The sequence below is a fragment of the Apteryx mantelli genome, chromosome 3 (genome assembly GCF_036417845.1).
Source record: "Apteryx mantelli isolate bAptMan1 chromosome 3, bAptMan1.hap1, whole genome shotgun sequence".
Taxonomy (NCBI): domain Eukaryota; kingdom Metazoa; phylum Chordata; class Aves; order Apterygiformes; family Apterygidae; genus Apteryx; species Apteryx mantelli.
Window position 1 is genome coordinate 11,662,634 of NC_089980.1, and position 18,675 is coordinate 11,681,308.

An 18,675-nucleotide genomic window follows, 5' to 3' on the forward strand; every position below is an offset into this window, starting at 1 on the left:
TTCCTATGCAATGGAGGAATTTGTTAAGACCCTCCAATCCTCCGTTTAGTTTGCTGCAAAATAAGGTTTCTCGAAAAACAAGATTCTTATGGTGGTTCAGGCCAGAGTGGGATGAAAAATACATGGAGTCTCTGATAGGACACTACAGAGTTCATGGAGCATGTCCCATTTTAATCCAGCTTTCAAATCTATGAATGTAACGCCCTCTCTATTCAGATTTACTTTTGACTCTCTTTGTTTTCCCATTGTATTTGATAAGAGAATTTGGACTGCCAGATTTTGCCGTGGAACAACAATCATCTTTCTTATACTTCTGTCCTTTAGAGGAAAATGGCATGGAATGTATTGCTTTTATTAAGGCATTAAACTGACAGCTCTGGAGTTCCTCTGTTTATCCATAAAGCAGGTATATCACTAACAGTAAAATATATAATCTTTCCCACACAGCTGTCAAACATACTAAGCCCTAAGTCTAGAAATGGTAGGTCAGTCCTTGTGTCCTTCCAGTCTTTGATTTCCATGGAGACTGTCATGTGTTGCCGACTGCTTTTCTGCAAAGTGGAGGAACTGACATATTTTGTGTACAAGATGAAAGGCTTCTCAGGTGGTGGTGGCAAAGGCCCTCTCCTGTGGTGGTCCCACACAAGATGCCTTCTAGGGAAGGTAGTGGGAGAGTTTTGAGTGACAAGCCTGTGGCATCAGGTGGTTTGCTGCTCCTGGGACCCCACTGAGGGGGAGGCTATCACTGACTTTTAAAAATTAATCAGATTAGTGGAAATAACACAATGAATATTGACCCCACAGAGTTTATGAAATACAGTAAGTCCATGTCCTTCTACCTTTAAATAACACTAAGCTCTAGTGTTTTGAATAAAGGCAAAGTGACAAGGAGTACCAGTTTGTGTTTAACTGTGTGAACGCCATTGCTGACAGTGAGATTCGCCATATGCTTTTGTGAAGCACACGCCTAAGTTCTTTGCTGGACCACAGTCTAAGCAATGGGATTCTTAATTAGAAAGCCAGAGCCTATGATTTAAAAACTCTGGGCTTAATTCAGCGCTTAGATACATCATTCTAAGTCTGTCAGTGCTTCAGTGAAGCCTGTTTAACAGCATAATTTGGACCCCAGTTAGAGGCTATAATATACATTAAATTCAATCTTCTCCAAAAGCTTTTTAAACTTTTTTGTTATTAGGGTCTCACTCAAAGCCCATTAAAGTCAGTGACAAGACTTTCACTGGAATTTGCTAGCACTTTGGAGGGGAGATGCATTGCTGTATCATTTCTTGTTATTACTGTTATGTCACTTAATTTCCCAAGGTGGGAATAAAGCTAGGAAGGGAGTTGGAATGACTTCTGAAAAGGCCCACTGGTCATTCCAGGAGCACAGTACATTGTGTACTATCCATGCCAGCTACAAAAGGCAGCTACTCCAGCTTTATTTAAGCTCTAGGCATAATTTGCATATCAGTATGAAGGAATGATGTATCAGCTAGAGAATCCAAATTATAGAAATCACTTTCTGTGCATTTCAGGAAGGGCTCTGAAAAGCAACTGTACACTCTCAGTTATGTGAAAAACACATAAACTTCCACTTCAGTGAGGAATTTTGCTTCAGTCAATATAGATTATAGAATTTGTTTTGAATGAATTAATACAGACAATTATATACCAGGACAGGCTGAGATTGCTAGCAGTTCAGAGATACTGAAGAGAAGTGTCAACTCCTTGAAGACAAAAGTGTGATCAGAGAAACATTTTTTAGTCATCCATTCTAATGCATCTCCTCAGTTCCTGTTCCAAGCTCACTGCCACCCTGTTAAGGCTGTAATGTCTGTTTATGCCTGATTAAAGAGTCCTGTTGGTTCTCTTCACTCTGTTAATTCACCCCATAGTTTAGATCCTCAGCCGATACAAATCAGCGTAGCTGTCCCTGAATCCTGTGGGCCTGGTTTCACCTAGCACAACGTCCATGGCTCCAGTGCTGTCCTGCTCATTTACAAGGACAAAGAGGGTTAATCCTGCACAGCAAAAACTGTCGGCAGAATCTTGAATCACCTTTGTCTGTGTCAGATACATATTTCTGTGGAAATACACAGATTAAAATATTTCGCTGAGTAGAACTGTTCCAGTAGCTACTGATGTCAAAGGGATTTTTAAAATTAGCTTTGACAGGCTTTAGATCAGACTCTAAATTAATAGAATCTTATTTTTCTTATTCTTTAGACTGTCATTAAGGAACATTTTGACTGTGATAATAATGTCAGGGAAGCTTATTTCCCAATCACAAAGGAAGGGATGATAATGTATATGTAAGTCAGTAAAGTGGCATATTATATGTTCAGTGTCATGCATCAGAGTCAGCATCATGAGGTTATCAAATTAAACTTTTATAGCTTACCATTTCAGCTTTGAAATGTTAGTAAGCTTGACTCTAACCCCCCAGCATATAAGAAGAGAAAGCAGTCCTGTTTGGATTCGAAAATACAAAGCAGCCCTTTTGTCTGTACATGTTGCCAAGTGCTTTCTTCCTGGGATTTCTGCAGTACTGATCTTGTTGATTTTTTTCTCTTGCCACATCATAGCTAGAAACCATTTTTTTCCCCTACTTTTTTTTCTTTTTAAGTTACGCTGGTTTCACTGGAAGATGATAGAAGAGTCCTTGCTTTTCCCCTACTGTGTTATTTTGTATTTAATAGAGTTGGCTCAGAGGTAAAAAGTTTGAACAAGAAAATAAGGCCAGCTTTAAGCTGTGTATTTAGTCTCACTTCTTCTGCCTCAGTTCATTTTTATTTTATGTTTTGGCTGGAACATTGCACAGCAGCACCATAAAATACACTTATTTATAGCACTGTGTAACTGAGTGGCGCTCAGTCTATGACATTTAATGAGCATTGGTTAATGTAGATGTAATTATATATTGTATGGGTATGGTCAGCATCACAGACCAAACTGATTTTTGTAATCTACCTTCCCAGTACGTAGTTGCCTTGGGGCAAAGCAGTGGCTACTTTACAATGGCCACTCACCATTCCTTCTTTGCTTCCCCTGTTGTGCTAGAACTGAAACAATCGACTCCTTGCAAAGCTAAGTAATAAAAATAAGAAGCAGTAACAGATGTGGTCCTTCAGCAAGGAGAACAGCTCAGTTCCTTGGGACTAGCACCAGGGCTTAGTCCATTCTCTCCAAACTTAGTCTAGTCTTCTTGGACAAGGAGCGCAAGGGTCCTTGCTGGACATTGGTTTTGTCTGCCACGCACCGTGTCCCACACACCGTGACCTACAGTTCAGCATGTAAGGATGGCTTGTACTGTTGTAAGGCTTCACCGAGTGCAGTCCTCTGTCTCTAGAGTGTTGTTGAGGATTAGATCATATTCAGGGGCCAAGTCAGTCTGTTTGTTCTGTATTTTCCTAACACCAAGCAGAGTGGAGCTGACCATGATTCGAGTTCCTACGTATGTATATAGTGATAATGTTTAAACGTGGAGGTTTCATTTTCCTGAGTAAAGAATAACAGGTTTGCTCTATCAACAGGATATAATAAAACATGTTCTTTCCCTGAGCATTCTTCTATCTCTACTCACTAGACAGGTTCTGCTAAGCAAGTTGAGTTTAATTGGATTTTTTTGTCTATTAAATCCAAGTAGTGCAAGTTTGATTTCAGACACTTGCCATTTGTCTTCTCAGTATAAAATCTTTCACTCTCTAAATACTGCAGTCTTTTAAAAGTACCTAGGAAATGGGGTCAGAGTAACCAACCAGCTGTTTAGACCACAGAAAGAATTTGAAAGGTCTTTTGTAGTCACCCTAGTGAAAATTATATTCAGCGCCTTGTAAAGGAATTCCCTTGACTACTCAGTGCTAGTTTAAAATTTTCTGTATTTGAATAGGAAGATATTGCAGAATCTGAAAAATAGTTAGATCTGGAGAGATGCTGAGTTCTTCCAAGAAGCACTGGAGTCTACACAAATTCACTGGTAGATTCAGCAGTCCCAGTTCTCCTCCAACTTTGTCAATTGCTATAATTTAATTCTGAAATTTCAGTGGCATTCACAATATGCTAGTTCAATATGTTAGGAAAATTCAAGCAGTGCATAGGTCACACAAATATGGCTCAGGAGAGAGGTCTGATATTTATTGATGGTTTGGCCCTGGGCAAATCACTTCCCTTTTCTGCACCTCTCTTTCTTCCCACTCATCATCTGCCTCATCTATTTAAATCACAGGCATTTTGGGGCAGCAGGCTCTCCTATTTTGTATTTGTGGAGATACCCATGTGAGACGATCTTATATATAGTTGATTTGATTTAATCAGGAGCTGCATCCAGCATCGAGTTAAAATAACGTGATGGTTAGAACTGGCATGTCCAGATAGTTAAGTAGTGAAGGGAAAGAAGACAGGTTGCTTACAAGACAAGAACATGCTCCTGCTGGGAGGGGCCCAAGCCATAAGAGAGCCAAAGCTGAAGCGTGCATGGAGGAGAACTGATGCTGACTATGCTCAGTGATCCATCTGTCTATCTATCTGTACACAGGAATTTAATTTTGTCTCTGCTGAACTCCATTGATTTCTGCACTCATGATTGATTTCAAGGCCATGAAGCCTAAGGCTGGGTTTGTGTTTGTTCATGAACATGGGACCTGATGTCATTTTCTGCCTGTTGTCTTTGCTTGAGACTCCCACAGTTGTCACTATGTTGGGACTGTCAGACCTGAAGACCCTAATTAAAAATGTCACTAGCTCCAGTACCAATTCTCTAGCATGGTGTCTGAAAATAATACATCCTGTCAGGCAGGACCAAAGTTTCTCACCACCTGATGGCTGATCACTCTAAACTGAATTGAGTTTGGGAGTGTCAGACTTTTAAACCCCTTCATTACAAAGACCATGAAATGAGGCCAGACTGAATTGCTTTTTCCCTCCCTGGAAGTGCTCCCTCCAGGTGGGTATAAAATGCATTAGCTGTGAGTGCTGCGCTTGAATCCCCTTTCCCAGCACTGTGGAAAAACAGAGAGCTTCATTCTCCAGAGCTGTCAATCTATGACGTTTAATGAGCCTCAAAATCCTAATAAATGTTTCAGAGATACATAAAGAATTGGCACTTAAATGCTGTGGTGATTGATGCTCTATAAATAGCTGCAAGTATTTATGTAGAGGGACGTATTTAGAGATGACAGGGCAAACAGACCAAGGGCCTTTGTCACCGTCCCCACTTGCAGTATTTGACGTCAGAGTTGTGCCAGCATGAGGCTCCAGGAACTCTGTAGCAAGCTTAGCCATTTGTCCCTGACTTCAGGTCACCTTCAGAGGCTATTTTCTTGGTTTATCTTGAGTAGTCCCTCTCAATGAATACTCAGATATGGCTGAAACATAGTGCCTCAGCAACTGGTCTGCAGTTTGACACCTGAAAACTGAGGTACAGTGTCTCAAATGACCCTCATGGCTGGGATAAGGATAATCAGTGATGGAGTGGCATATAAAGCCATGGCCATGCCCTAGCAATGCGAATAAAATAAGAAAACCTTCACTGTGCCACACTCTCCAATACTTTTGCTCGTAAGGGAAGTGCAAATAAAATGTAAGTCCTTACCTCTTCAACAAGCTGCAGCATTCGACGGGTGCTCTCAAGTGACTGAAAAAACAGAGGAAAAGCCACTTAGATTTGGCAGATACAGTTTCCATCACTAATGTGCAGGCTCATGCTGACAGTATTGTTTCCTATGCTCTTTGCCTTCCCTCAAAATCATGCTGTCAGCAGGGTACTAGTGATCTCTTCATCTTCAGCTATCTGTTACGGTTCATTAATGCAGTAGTTCCTACCATGTCTCTGGGTAGCTGCAGTTTCTAATGCTTGCACTGTCTTTGCCTATGTGGTCAGTGATAGCACTTGGAACAGCTGGTGTTCCAGTTCTGAAAACAAAATCTATGGTTTTCAGCTAAGACTTTTCAGATACCTAATTGGTGACTTTTAATATTCCATATATTTGGCAAATTGAAGGAATCCCCAGAAAAAAATAAATTGCTGCTTTTTGTTCTGAGGTCAGCCAAATTGATGCAGACCCTAATACCTAGACCAAACTCATGATCAATAATCTAGACTACTTAATCTGGACTAAACATGGCATTAATTTTTGTCCCAATTTATCTCTATTCCACAAAGGTCTTGTCCCAGAAATTCTGTGACAAGTGCAGGAATTCTGCTCACAGTGACAGCAGCGTAACTCTGGAGCGACTCAGTGTCTTTGGCTGAGTTACTGTCTGTTGCCACTGGAGAGAGTGAGAGTTGAAAGGGAGTCAGCTTTCCCTGGAATAAAGCTGACAGAAAACACAGTCAGCCCTATAAATCTTTAGCCAGCTCTGCTCCTATTTCTGGATCTGTCTCTCGTACAAAAAGAACCCCCAGTTTCTTATTAGTTATTGGTCTCACTTCATCAGCAAGCTGATCGGCACGCCGCTGCATTTCTTCCAACTCATTGCGCATGTCAGCATCTTCTGCCATTTTAGCTGTGGGTGTGTTTGTGGAAGCTGCAGATCAAGGATTTGTGTTCAGCCTGTGAGCCTGGAAGACAGCAAAAAGGGAAAGAAACAGTATGGTTAAACTCCTGTGCTTAAAGCACTGAACTGTGCTTAAATGTCAATGCCCCAGAAGTGCTTTTATTACATTAGTGCCCTCACCCAAACTCTGTGGTTCTGGATAGCAATTCTCATATGTAGGATTATATGCATATGGAGCACTCAGGATTTTTCAAGGTAATGTTTTATTCCTGTACTGTTAATCACTCTGAAGGAACAAGAATGTATCCTTATACTCATTAAGGAAAAATTAGCTCTTTCTTTTTCCTTAAGGGAAACATTTCAAATGAAGCTGGAAATTCAGGAGGCATTGTTTGCTACCAGAAGTGGGCTTGAGACCCGTTCATTCTTCTCTAGAATTAAAAGCAATAATATGAAGGAGTTAAAGGTCAAGTCTGTGCCCCTCATGTCCTATATTTCAGCTGCATAGCTTGGAGGGCCGAATGCTCAGCTAATGTATCTCCAAGGAAATTAAAGACAATGGAATTCTGCCAATTTTTATCAGCTAATGACTTGTCCAGGAAACTCTAGTGTAGACTCTGAAATACTTACAGTTAAACTGGGTAAAGACATCTATCTGGGAGAATCCTTCATTTCAGGGGAATACACAGTATGACCTAACTAGTACCTAACGTTTACCCCAGGTGGGTCAGATTTTGATCTTAATTATTCTTCTCAATACAGAATAATATCACTGAACTCATCCTAACCCGAGATCAGGATGCAGCCCATTAATCCTCATTTAGGTAGGGTTTCTTTTTTGTTATAAATTCAAGATAGCTTTGATTACTGAGCATGACTTGATTAAGAAAGGCGGGTTTTCCTACTGTCTGTCAGGTCTTTATAACAACAACACTGGCTTATTTCTCTGCTCAGTTCCAGCATGGCACATTGCAAATTACTGCTCACTGGATGTTAGATTTGTTCATTGCAGGAAGACCTAATCCCAGGTACAAAGGAGATGGGGAAGATGTGGGGGACTGAGATTAAACAGCAGTAAAGCACATGCCATCATGCTCAATTACAGAAGCAAAATAAAAGCCACCCGTTTCAGTAAAGCTGCTCTGGGAGAGTAAGATCCCAGAGGCTACTTCTGACCTGTCTTTGCAATACGTGCAGCCTTTTCGAAGCAAGGTAAGACCGGGCAGAGTTTGGCTCTAAAATTTTAACAGTAACAACTTTCTTTAAATGGAGAAATGAATCCATTCCTTGTTTGGCAGTGCTCTCCATCGGGACAACAGGAGTGCAGACTGATCAGGTACAGCTGGGGTGGCAGAGATATTTCCTGGATCATAGCCTGTTTACTTGTAAATGTATAAAGAAAGCAGACAGCTCCTTGCATTTCCTCTGAAGCTTCAGCAAAGAATTTGCTGTTTTTCTTATCTAAGAGGGAGAATGTGACCTTCATGGTTTTGCATTAGCTGTGTCCTCACTTGTGGTTGCTTTTGCTCTTTCAAGCTACAGCAGGAAGGAATCCATCCTGAAGAGTCAGCCCTGAAGCTACTGGCATGATGTCCTATTTTCACTGAGAGCATCACCACATCCCTGTCTGAGGGAGGCTGGCATTTTGTGATGGGTCACACAATATTTGGGCACCCCAATATACGCTGGAGAAATGACTGGAACAAGCCCACTGGGTTCTGACAGCTGCACGGTCACAGCAGTGCGAAGGACCAAGCTTAAGCAACTCATTTGTAGCCCCAGCTGATGCAAATGCAGAGCTTAATTTCCTGGCTAATATTCAATGTCATATCAGGCACTTCAAGGATGCTCACAAACAGCAGTAAATAAGCTTTACAAAAACTGAGGATTAGGAAGAAAAAATGAATCAGGAGTCAGACTCCTTCTAGAGGGCGTGTGAAAGTGTGGGGACATCTTGTGCTGCTCAAGGCCCCCCAGCCTTCCAACGCGCTGCTGTGCTGGCTGTGCCTGGGCTTTGTGCATTGCCTTTTGTGGCACGTCATGCAGCTCCAGGAAGAGCCCACTCCTGAACAGCAAATGGAGCAGGAGGAAAGGGCAGGCTCCACTGGGATAACAAGAAGTTATTTTAGTAAAGAACTGCTCTCTGAACTCCTCTTCTTATTGACACGGGCTGGTGCTAGAGCCAGTCAATCAGGAATTCCACCATTTCACAAACTGGTTTTGTCCCAAATCAAGGCAAAAAACAGCATTTAAATATTTCTGGCAGAACCTCTACAGCAGTATACCAGGATTAAGTCTGTGGATCTAGATTTAGTGCTTAAAATATTCTCCCCTGCCTGCATCCCTCACTACGCTTGTGCCAGTAGAATAACATCAGTGAGCCATAGCAAAAATATGGAAAATTTAGACATGACTTTGGTGCCAATCCAGTTAGTATATACATGTAGTTTTGAGAAAAATGAAACTAGTTCTGCATTATGCCTATCTGGTAGCATTTTACTAGCTGCAAAATGGGAGATGATGTACCAGAGAGAGGATAGGATGCTAACATGGGATTGGGTTCAGTCTCTAACCACATCCAATATGAGCTCAGTGATTACAGAAGCCTAAGTAAGTGGAGATGAGATGAGAGCTTCTAGTGACAATAACAAATAATAGAGTCTGTCAGTCAGTTACCACAGATAATAAAAATTGCACAGATAAACCAGTTCTCAAGTAGGTTCCAGCCTTACTCTTGATCTTTTGCTTATTAATTTTTTATCATGAATCAGTAGTAGCCTTGGGTGGTACAAAAAAGTGGTGAAACTTTGTGATTTATCTCTGGAGTTATCCTTTTGGTTAATTAGGGCCATCAGTTGACCTCTTAGTGATACATGCATCCTGTTTTACATCAACCTTAAAAAATGTCAGAGGTTGTAACCAGAGAGATATTATATAGCAAGCGATTGAACTTGACAGGTTTATTGAGATTGTTTGGTATTTGTAAAGCACTTAGAATGGACTGAGAAATAGCAAAAACCATTCTTCCAGACAAGTCATCTTACATCAAGTTTTAGTCATAAACAAAGTGCCCTGCAGCAATGCTAATTCAACCTTATTTAATAGAAAACTGTGTACAAAAATCAATAAAGGTTACTTATTTGCACGCAGTATGATAAACTGCATATATTTTGCAAGTGTCTGGGTATGGGTTTAAATTTTTGCAGATATTACAGTTCAAGATGTGGAATAGGACAGACTGGAGCTAGGATTTTCCTAGAAAAGTCCTATATAGACTGAAATTCCATAGGCATTAGGTGCTTATTCTTCATAGTAATAATATATTTAAAAAGCTACAACAAAATCTTTTATCAATAAAATCCCATAGCTCTAGAGAGCAGGTTTATTTGCTTTAAAGGGTATTATTTCTCTACAGTATGAATTAACACTTTTTTCTCTGTAATGTTCCTTAGGAAAAACATGGGGTCTGTATATAGTCCTGTTGATGTACTAAAACATGTTGAAACTGAATGATCACAGTGATGGCCAAGAAAAGGTAAACCATAATGGGTTTGCTCTCAGTGATTACTGGATGGGTTTTCAAAAGCACAAAGCATTACTTAGCTTTGGGCCCACTGAAACCTGCTGCTGCTTTAGTAAAATGGGAACAGACTGAAGATACTGTTGAAGACTTTGGGGAATAAATTCCTTGCAGAATTTATATTTTTAAAAATACTTGATATTTTGCATTTTTCAAAGCTTGAATATTTTGTGCTCAATTCAAGCTAATTTGAAGCAAGTATCAAATCCTATAATTGTCTTTGAAACCCCCAATATGATTGGACTTAATATCTCAAAAATGTATTCTTTAGTTTCAACATAAGTTTACACTTGCAATAACTGTACTACAAATGCAAGCTTAAAAATTCATGAGGGTCTTGGTTTTTTTCATTTCAAAAAGGGGAAACCCTTTGGGTTCACATACAAACACAACTAGGCTCTCTTAAAAGAAAATAAAAGTCCAAACATTGTTAAAAAACTGTGTGCTTCTTGGACCAAACTGTACTCTGTGTCTTCTAGATGACTCAAGTAACTTCAGGGACTTGATGACTTGTATCAAATTCCCTGTGAGCTGGTCTTATACATTATAGTGGTCCTGGTACAGAATGACAGTAGGAGATTAAGGGTTAAAGAAAAATTCAAAGAGAAACTGGCTAATGGAAATGTGTTGCCTGTTACAGTTTGAATTCTGCATCTGCTATTTTAGTAGTGCTCAGATGCAATAAAGAATCTCATAGCAAGAACATTGTATATCCTTATGGAGTTATACTGAAGTCTTAGAGAACCCTGCATATATCCCCAAAGAAAGAGAGATACAATGAGTGACCTTTGAAAGCAAATATTTGCTTTACAGTGATATAAACACTTCAGTGCAATAAATACAGGCAAATGAAAATGCTGCAATTTACTGTGGTGAAGGCAACCCTGCAATAAAGTGTTCTTTTTTAAGCACTCTCACTGTTATTAAAGGACACATCTATTTTTCCCATGGATATTTGTTGCCAGAGGATGACTGCATTGGCGTATTCTACTGAAAAATTCAGGGTCTGTCGATACCGCACTTTATGCTTCTCTCTTGTTGGACTGAGTGAGCCTTGCCACAGTGGTGTAGCATTATTAGAGCCACAGAAAATCCAAAGAGAGTCTTTGGTCATCAGGTATCTCAGGAAGGATGTAGTCATTTAAAGTTAGATAGTTGGGTTACAGCTGTTCCCCTTTTAATCTGCCCTGGTAGAATGAGAAACACATGCTGGTGAAGGGGAAGAAGACAGGAAGAAGTTCAGCTACAGCTCACAGGGACTGTTCTCTCCCGTGCTGGTGCTGCAGTGCAGCCTGTATGCTGTGCAAGGCAAGTTCAGTCACAGGAGCTACTTCTGGAGCGCTGTAGGATCCTCCTCTCAAGGTGTGCATCCTTTTTACCTCCACACCTCCCCAGCAGTATCACTGCCTAGCTAAGAGCTATCCTGAGGTCAACTGCCCGGCAGGTTGGCTTCTTCACCACCTTTACCAGCCTTCCTTCAGCAGGCTCTTTGCAACTAGGTTATAAGAAATGGACTGGCATTAACCACAGAGCTCAGTCTAGTCTAGAGACTGCCTATTAACACCAGCCAGGGAATGAAATTACTTCAAAGCGAGAATCTGTTGGGAAAGACTCTTAGCTCCAATTCCTTCCCCTGTTGCTGACACCAGCAGATTCCCACTGAAAATGTGTATTGAGGATGTAGTGTCTGAAGGAAGATCCCAGCAGAAAGGAAAGAAAGGCTTGTGTGTGCTGCCTACAGTCAATGTGACAAACAACAGCTAGTAAGAAATTATTTAAGGGAGTTGGGAGTGTAGCTTTTGTATGTTGTGGGCTCTCAGAAGTGTCCCTCACAAGTTCTAATTCTTATGGGTTTCAACTTCTGTCATTTCCATTTCACAGAAAGCTTACTACAATTAATACTGCCTATAACGGAAACATTTCCTGCTTTTGTTCTTATTGTATTTTAATTGATCTAAAAGCACTTGAAGAACAAATCAGCTAATTTTGTAATGAAAAATCCTATTTAAAGATTTTATGTGATTGTATAAAACATAAAAATGAAAATTTACTTAAATTTGTTATTTAGATTTAAATTTTAAATAGCTCTGAAATAAAATCTTAAGGAAGGAATGCTTTTTGTATCAATTCTGCAGCTCAGCCTATCGCCTGGATATGTGTCAAGTTACCCACAAGATTTTTAGCAAAGTTACTGTCTGTTATTTCCAAAGAAACTGCCCTTGTTATGTTTGTGTTGCTGATTAAGTCAAAATGCAACATCTGTGTTTTGGGGAGGATATGTTAATGTTAACCTGTGACAGACACCTCACCTCTCTCCTGTTGCTCTCCCACAGTGGGTTGCTTGCAAGCCTTTGGGTACAGCTTTGCAGCCCAGACTAACAGAGTATGGTGATAGCTGATTTCACTCTGTTCTTTACTTGATATTCAGTAAAGAAAAATGCCTCCAGGTGAAGGCTTGACAGGGAGTGGCTTTGGAAAAGACAGGCAGTGAGATCTTGCAGATCTGATATACGGGAAATGCAGGCAATTGCTAGTTCATCACAGTCTTCTTGCATAGCCTTAGACAACTTTATGTCTAGGGCTTGCTTCCATTGACTAGAGATAGGTCCCTAGAGCTATGTGAGATGCTCTAGGTATTTGGTTTCCTGCTGCTGGCTGTATCTGTCAGCCTCATGCAGATGTCTTGGATACCCTCTGATGGGACTACTTGTCTGGATTTAACAACTGAATCTGTCTCCTATCTATAAAATGAGGATAAAATTCTTCTTTTCCCTCCTGCCTTGTCCTTTTTTTGTCTACTTGAATTGCAGGCACTTCAGGACATGGACTGACACTCAATTTGGGGATGTATATGATGCAGGACAATAGGGACTTTTGGATAAATACTAGTGTGAGTGATGTCATAATCTCACGTTGCATCTTTATGGTCAGAGCCCATATCTAGCTGGAAAGAGAAGTCTCCAGTCAAGGGCCAAAATGAAGATGTTGGAGAATAATTAGGCAAAATTATGAGTCCTGACCTTTTGCTGAATGTGTTGGAAAAAATAATTGGAAAGTGGTTTTCCTATGGGCTTCTATTGGTGTAATGACTTAAAGCTCAATAAAATGATTTCTTAGTGCGGATGCAGTTATGCAGTATAAATGTGCTTCTAGTGAAATTACTTTTTCCTGTAAACGTGGGCATGTCTATCACTGGTATAACCCCTGATCATTAGCGGATAAGTAATTATGATTGTGCGTATACACAGTTGCAGTGCAGCAGGCAAGTCATGTTTACACAACTGCTCTGTGCCTCCAAGTTCTGCAAATAGGGAGATTATGAGCAATACATCCCACACTTCTTCCCCAGGCGCTGCAGCAAGAGGGGAATGACAGGTTAAAAAAGTTGTCTTTGAGATCTCAGAGAATAACAGGAGGTCCTAAAAGAAATGCCTGGAGCCTCCCCATCAAATACAAGCAAGTCATTGTTGTCCTGTCAGTTGACAGGCAACACTTCTATTTTATAAAGCTTCAGCATGTGCATGTCTCTTTATCAGGCTCCTACACAGGAAAAAAATGCTCAGAGCAGCCATTTTGTAATAAGTTCACTTCAGAGAAATAATAACTTGACTTTCTATCCATTTTACTGCTAATAAAGCCACTTTAGAAAATAAACCTTTCAATATTATCTCTTTGCAGTCATTTCCAAAGCTATATACCCACATACATACTTTTTTTTTCCTGACAGCAACAGAAAAATATTGCAGGTGAAAATGTTTGTCTGGGAGCAACCTACTGGAGTGGTAGAGGACAAAGAAACCCACATACTGGAAGTGGGGCACCTTATCTGGAGGGGATTGCAGGCAGCGCAGAGGACACTGAACAGAGAGGCCTGGACTGAACAGTGAGTCTAATTCCCTGCTATCACAGATAGCCGTGTCATTCAGCTTCATTTGTAATTTAGCAAGCAATGTCCTATGATTCCCTAGGTTTATTTTGTTCCCCCTACTCCTATCAGGAGGCTATTGCAGACCATCACTTTCCCAGTATCTAGAAAACATTTCACTTCTAGCTCAAATTAATTCACAGCCAGCTAATACTAGCTTATTCTTGTGCCAGTGTTGTCCTATGGCTTAAATAGTTCCTCTCCTTCCCTAGCCTCTCTTTCTCTCTATGATGGGTATATAAACAACAATCATAAGCTTTCTCAGTATTTCTTACGACATGAATGATCACACTCTGTTAGTCCTTTCTTGGTAGATGGACTATTTGTTCCTCTGGTCATACTGGCAGTTGTTGGTTATGCTGGTTCCAGTTTGAATTGGTCTTCCTTGGAGATGAGTAGCCAGCATTTCACAGTGTATTTTATATGAGGATACAGGCTTTGCTCAAAGCACTTAGTACTTCCCTATCCCTACAGGTGGTACCTTCTCCAAAATATCCTACAACCTCACTTGCCATTTGCATAGCTAGATCTTGTTGGTGGCTCAGTAAAAGAAATCCAGGCATTAGTAGAGAGGATTAAAGGAATTGTCTTGACTCATGGCAAAGTTATTTGTATTCTGTAGCCAGAATCTGGAAGAAAAACAAAAGAAATCTCTGCAGCTAGAGGATGAGTTTTGCAACTGTGCCATGGTTTTTAGTGTAACTCACCTTAAACTCACTCAGGTGCTTCTCAAAATACTCACTCACCATCACTGCAGCAATGACAAACAGCAAGTCTTACTTCTCTTTGCTTATATTCTGCCCTGTGTTTCTTTACACTGCTCCTTAAGCTGCTAAATCTGATTAATGGACAGTTTTAGAAGCTAAGGTAAAAGTCAGGCCCCACTTCAAGTTGGAGGAAGTTTCACCACTGCCATTAGCATGGTCAGGCTTGCAGGTGGGGCTACCAGGTGGCAAAATGCTGTTAGATCCTGGCAGTGTGTAGATGGTGAACAGTGCAGCATGTGCGTGTGTGTGTATGCAAACATATGACAGGAGTGTCTTGGAGTCTTAAACACTTCTGTGCCAGATTTTCCTGGGGCTCCACCTGCCCCCTTATGTTTCTGTTATATGTATCTAAGAGAATTATTGGAAGATATTTGTTCAGGGATTCAGGAGAGAGTGATGATTAGGAAAACTCGGTGGCAGATTTTCCTGGGGAGCATAAAAGGAGTTCCCACCAGGCTGTACAAGGTCTGCTGCATTTGCTGTCCCTGAGTTTGGGGAAAGAAAGAGACTGTTCCCTCTGCACAGTCTTCTCAGAGTACACAGACCTCCTGGCCCCAACTGTGATGGACAGCATGGGATGGAGGCAATCGAGGAGCTCTGCCTCCTTCCAAGAGGCCCCATGACCCTGTCAGATTCTAAACAGACCCTGGCTCTGCCTGTTGACTCCATACATGCATCCAAGCCTCTTCCACATCTGCTATTCTAGTTAATCATCACTTCTACTAAGCGTCCCACACCAAAACCCACACTGGGGTGAGGGCTGGATTCAAACCTGTGCAGTGACAGGGAAATCAGTGGAGGGGCGAAGGCAGATTCAGATTTACCAGGAAGCTGAGCTGGGCCTGCATCCATCCACTCCCAGCACCGGTCCCTGCAAAGGTGTTCAGCACTGGTCTGCACCAAAGCGTTAGTGCTCCTTTTTCTCTCTGTTAAAGCTCTTGCTCATGGACCATGACTGCTAAGCACTAAGTGTTTGCAGATGGTATGACACATCTTGTTCAGTGGGCTCAGGGAAGGGAGTAGGTCGTAGTTTGGGAGGTAGGTGGGCAGGGACCAACAGCCTATTCCCTCACATGTCTGCAGCAGAGCCCGAGAGAATCTGATTCAACCTTATAAAGTTACTGTGGAATATACCAGATTAACTGTGTCTTTGCCTATTAACTACCCCCTAGTGCTTCAGATGGTGTCTGTGAGTCAGGAGCACTTCAGCTACATAAATACATTGCAGTATGAGAAAATCACAGTAACTCAGTCCCGTCTGCTCATTCCTTTGCTCATAGTCCTGCCAGTGGGCATGTCTTGCAGATCAATGCCCTAGCAACCAACCAGCTGATGTTGTTTTCTGTTCATGGCTGAAGGGTCTCTCTCTGTATCTTAATAAGTCAAGAGGAACAGGCCCAGTGGCAACTGGGAAAGAAAACTGAGCTTCTGCAAGAGAACATTAAACGAGTGGTTGTTTGAAAGGCCTCACTCTTCATTGCCTCAACCCTTGCTTAGTCTCCTCTGCCTTTGCAAATTTAGTGCAAAATGCCACCATGTCAGAAGAGTTACACATAGTTACATTTTATGCAGATTATATCAATGGCAAAAAATGCAACACAGGAGAGATCATGCCTAAATTGCTTGCAGTAGTCCAAGAAAGCAGACAGACAACTGGAAAAAGATTTCTTTAATCTAAATGGATGACAGAAAGAATACCCACTGGTATTACAGGAAGAAAGGAGAGTACATTTGCATTGGCCTCTGTCACAAAATAGAGCTAATTTTTGCTGTATTTTGTGGTAGTGTGCAAGTCAAGTGGAAATTTTGTGGTAATTTTGTTTAATTAAAAATTTTTTTTAATTAATAGAATGGAACAAAGAACAACTCAGTCATTAAAACAGTGAGTTCTTCATTTTTATATTAAAAATCAATTAATTTGGTGCTCACCCTTCTTTACCAATACTGATGCTTTTAGGACTGGATGAGACAAGTTGTAAGTGAAACTAGTGTTTTTACATGCTTCATATGGGATGGTTGATGATTTTGGTAGCTGGGAAAATATGGAAGGAAATTTTGAGGAAAAAGAACAATAGCTCAATATTTCTGTTAAAAAGATTGGCACTGAAATAGTTAACATCAGCATCTATGTTGTCTTATCTTTGATTTCAAAATGATAGATGGGAATAAAGCTTCTACTTCATGATGTTTCTTATAGGCTGTCAGCAGGCTCAGGAAGACAATATTTCATTTATTTCTGCTTTTTTCATACTCGGGAGGTTTCTGTGCAATCTAGAACACACATTAACCCCAGTCCCTGAGCACTATCGTACCAGTAAGGTCTTACTCTTAGAGTCTTGCTTTTCATATGCTGAATAGTATTTAATAAAGGTGTATTTGTTGAATTAACTGCTGCACAAGCTTCATCCTTTCACTCCTCTTACTCAGTACTTGCATTTGGCTGGTAGGAGACATCAGGTGATGCCGCCTCATGAGTCCATGACACTGGGCTTTTATCTCTTTTTGTCCAGTAGAGGTGACTGAGCCAGTAGAGTCCCTCTGCCTGACAGGCTAGATGAAGTGGCCTTGGCTTTATTTAACTCTAAAAAAGGGTATAAGGCTAGTCATGGGAGAGACCATGTTAATGAATTGATATTGTCAGGTTTTCACCTTCAACTTCTGCCAATAATGTAGTTCCTTCAGCCTTAGATTTATGCTCTTTTTGCCCTGGAAACTGTTGTCTCACAGAAATATTGTCACCTTGTAACTGCAATATTGCTTTGCCAGTGGAGCACAAGTGCACTTGGTTGCTGGGCCAGCGGGCTGTGACTTTGCTGTGACTTTTGTGGGTAGGTTTTACTGGCTTTCAGTGCATTTGTGTGGGGACTGAGGTAAATGTGCAGTGCCAGAGGGCACCTTCTTCTGTCAAGACCTGGCAATGTAGACTCTTGTCTACACAGCTGTGACCTTCACTGGGCCCATCTTTTTGGAGAGATACCAACTGCAGTGACCAGTACTCCCAGTGTAGCCCCATTGAAATACCGTCTCCTGACTGGACAGCAAACATGATATGCAGTTTGTCCCACATTGTGCAATAGCTTATATTCCTCCTGAAAAGAGGCAGTCAATGCAGTGATGCTCTCTGGCTTTCAGCAAGCTCTCCCCAAAATCTCAATCTTTTTCTGTGTTGACCCTTGAATCTTTAAGGTGTGTACGGGATGGGGCCCAAGTCCAGTTATAGCTGTACAGCATCTTGCAGTAACATCTCCAGAAAAGAGCTAGAAGGTGTTGGGGGCAGGACATTTACAATGAAGGACTGTAGTCAGAGAGTATGATGCCTGTCATGTCACAGTGCAGGATTAATCTGTGTCCTCCAAAAGGAGAGCGCCTGGACAGAGTGTTGTTGACAACATTCTTCCAGACCAGAAACACAAAAAGGCCATTTTGAGTACTGACAGAACTGAAAGAAGGACAATGAATGAAACTATTGCTACATACAAAAATTCTAATATGAGAATATAATTCTATATGCTACAGTCATGAGGGTGTTAGGAATGTAAATAGACAGATCACCCCTTTAGATATATATATGCAGTAAACAAAGCAGTTAATTATGTTTATTATATTCATCCTTTCCTTTCATTTCTGCCTGATAGTAAATGCGTGGACACATTTCAACCAATGACCTGATATATTTTTAGCAGAAAGAATAAATCTTCTTTAACTAAATTGCCAGAATCAAATCAGCAGCTGACAAAATATAAGCACTATGAAACTGGACTGATGGTGTTATTTGTAGAATGGAATTTTTAACTGAAGGGTGGGGTTTTTTAAGCTATGAGGTATAGCAAAAAAGGAGATGTTAATGAAAAGATCTCATTGTCTTTGTGAGTCTTGGTTACAGCTCATTATTTATATGCTTTACTTTT

At 40.8% G+C, this 18,675-nt stretch overlaps 1 protein-coding gene across 1 annotated transcript in view; it reads right to left on the reverse strand.

The window, feature by feature from the left end:
• SNAP25 (synaptosome associated protein 25) overlaps positions 1-18,675 on the reverse strand; it is a 67,803-nt gene that overhangs the window by 22,340 nt on the left and 26,788 nt on the right. The window contains exons 2-3 of the mRNA XM_067294657.1: positions 6,428-6,559; positions 5,591-5,632 (exon numbers count right to left, since the gene is read on the reverse strand). Of these exons, the coding sequence (XP_067150758.1) occupies positions 5,591-5,632; positions 6,428-6,499 (114 nt within the window). The 5' untranslated portion in view covers positions 6,500-6,559. The remainder of the gene's footprint in view (positions 1-5,590; positions 5,633-6,427; positions 6,560-18,675) is intronic.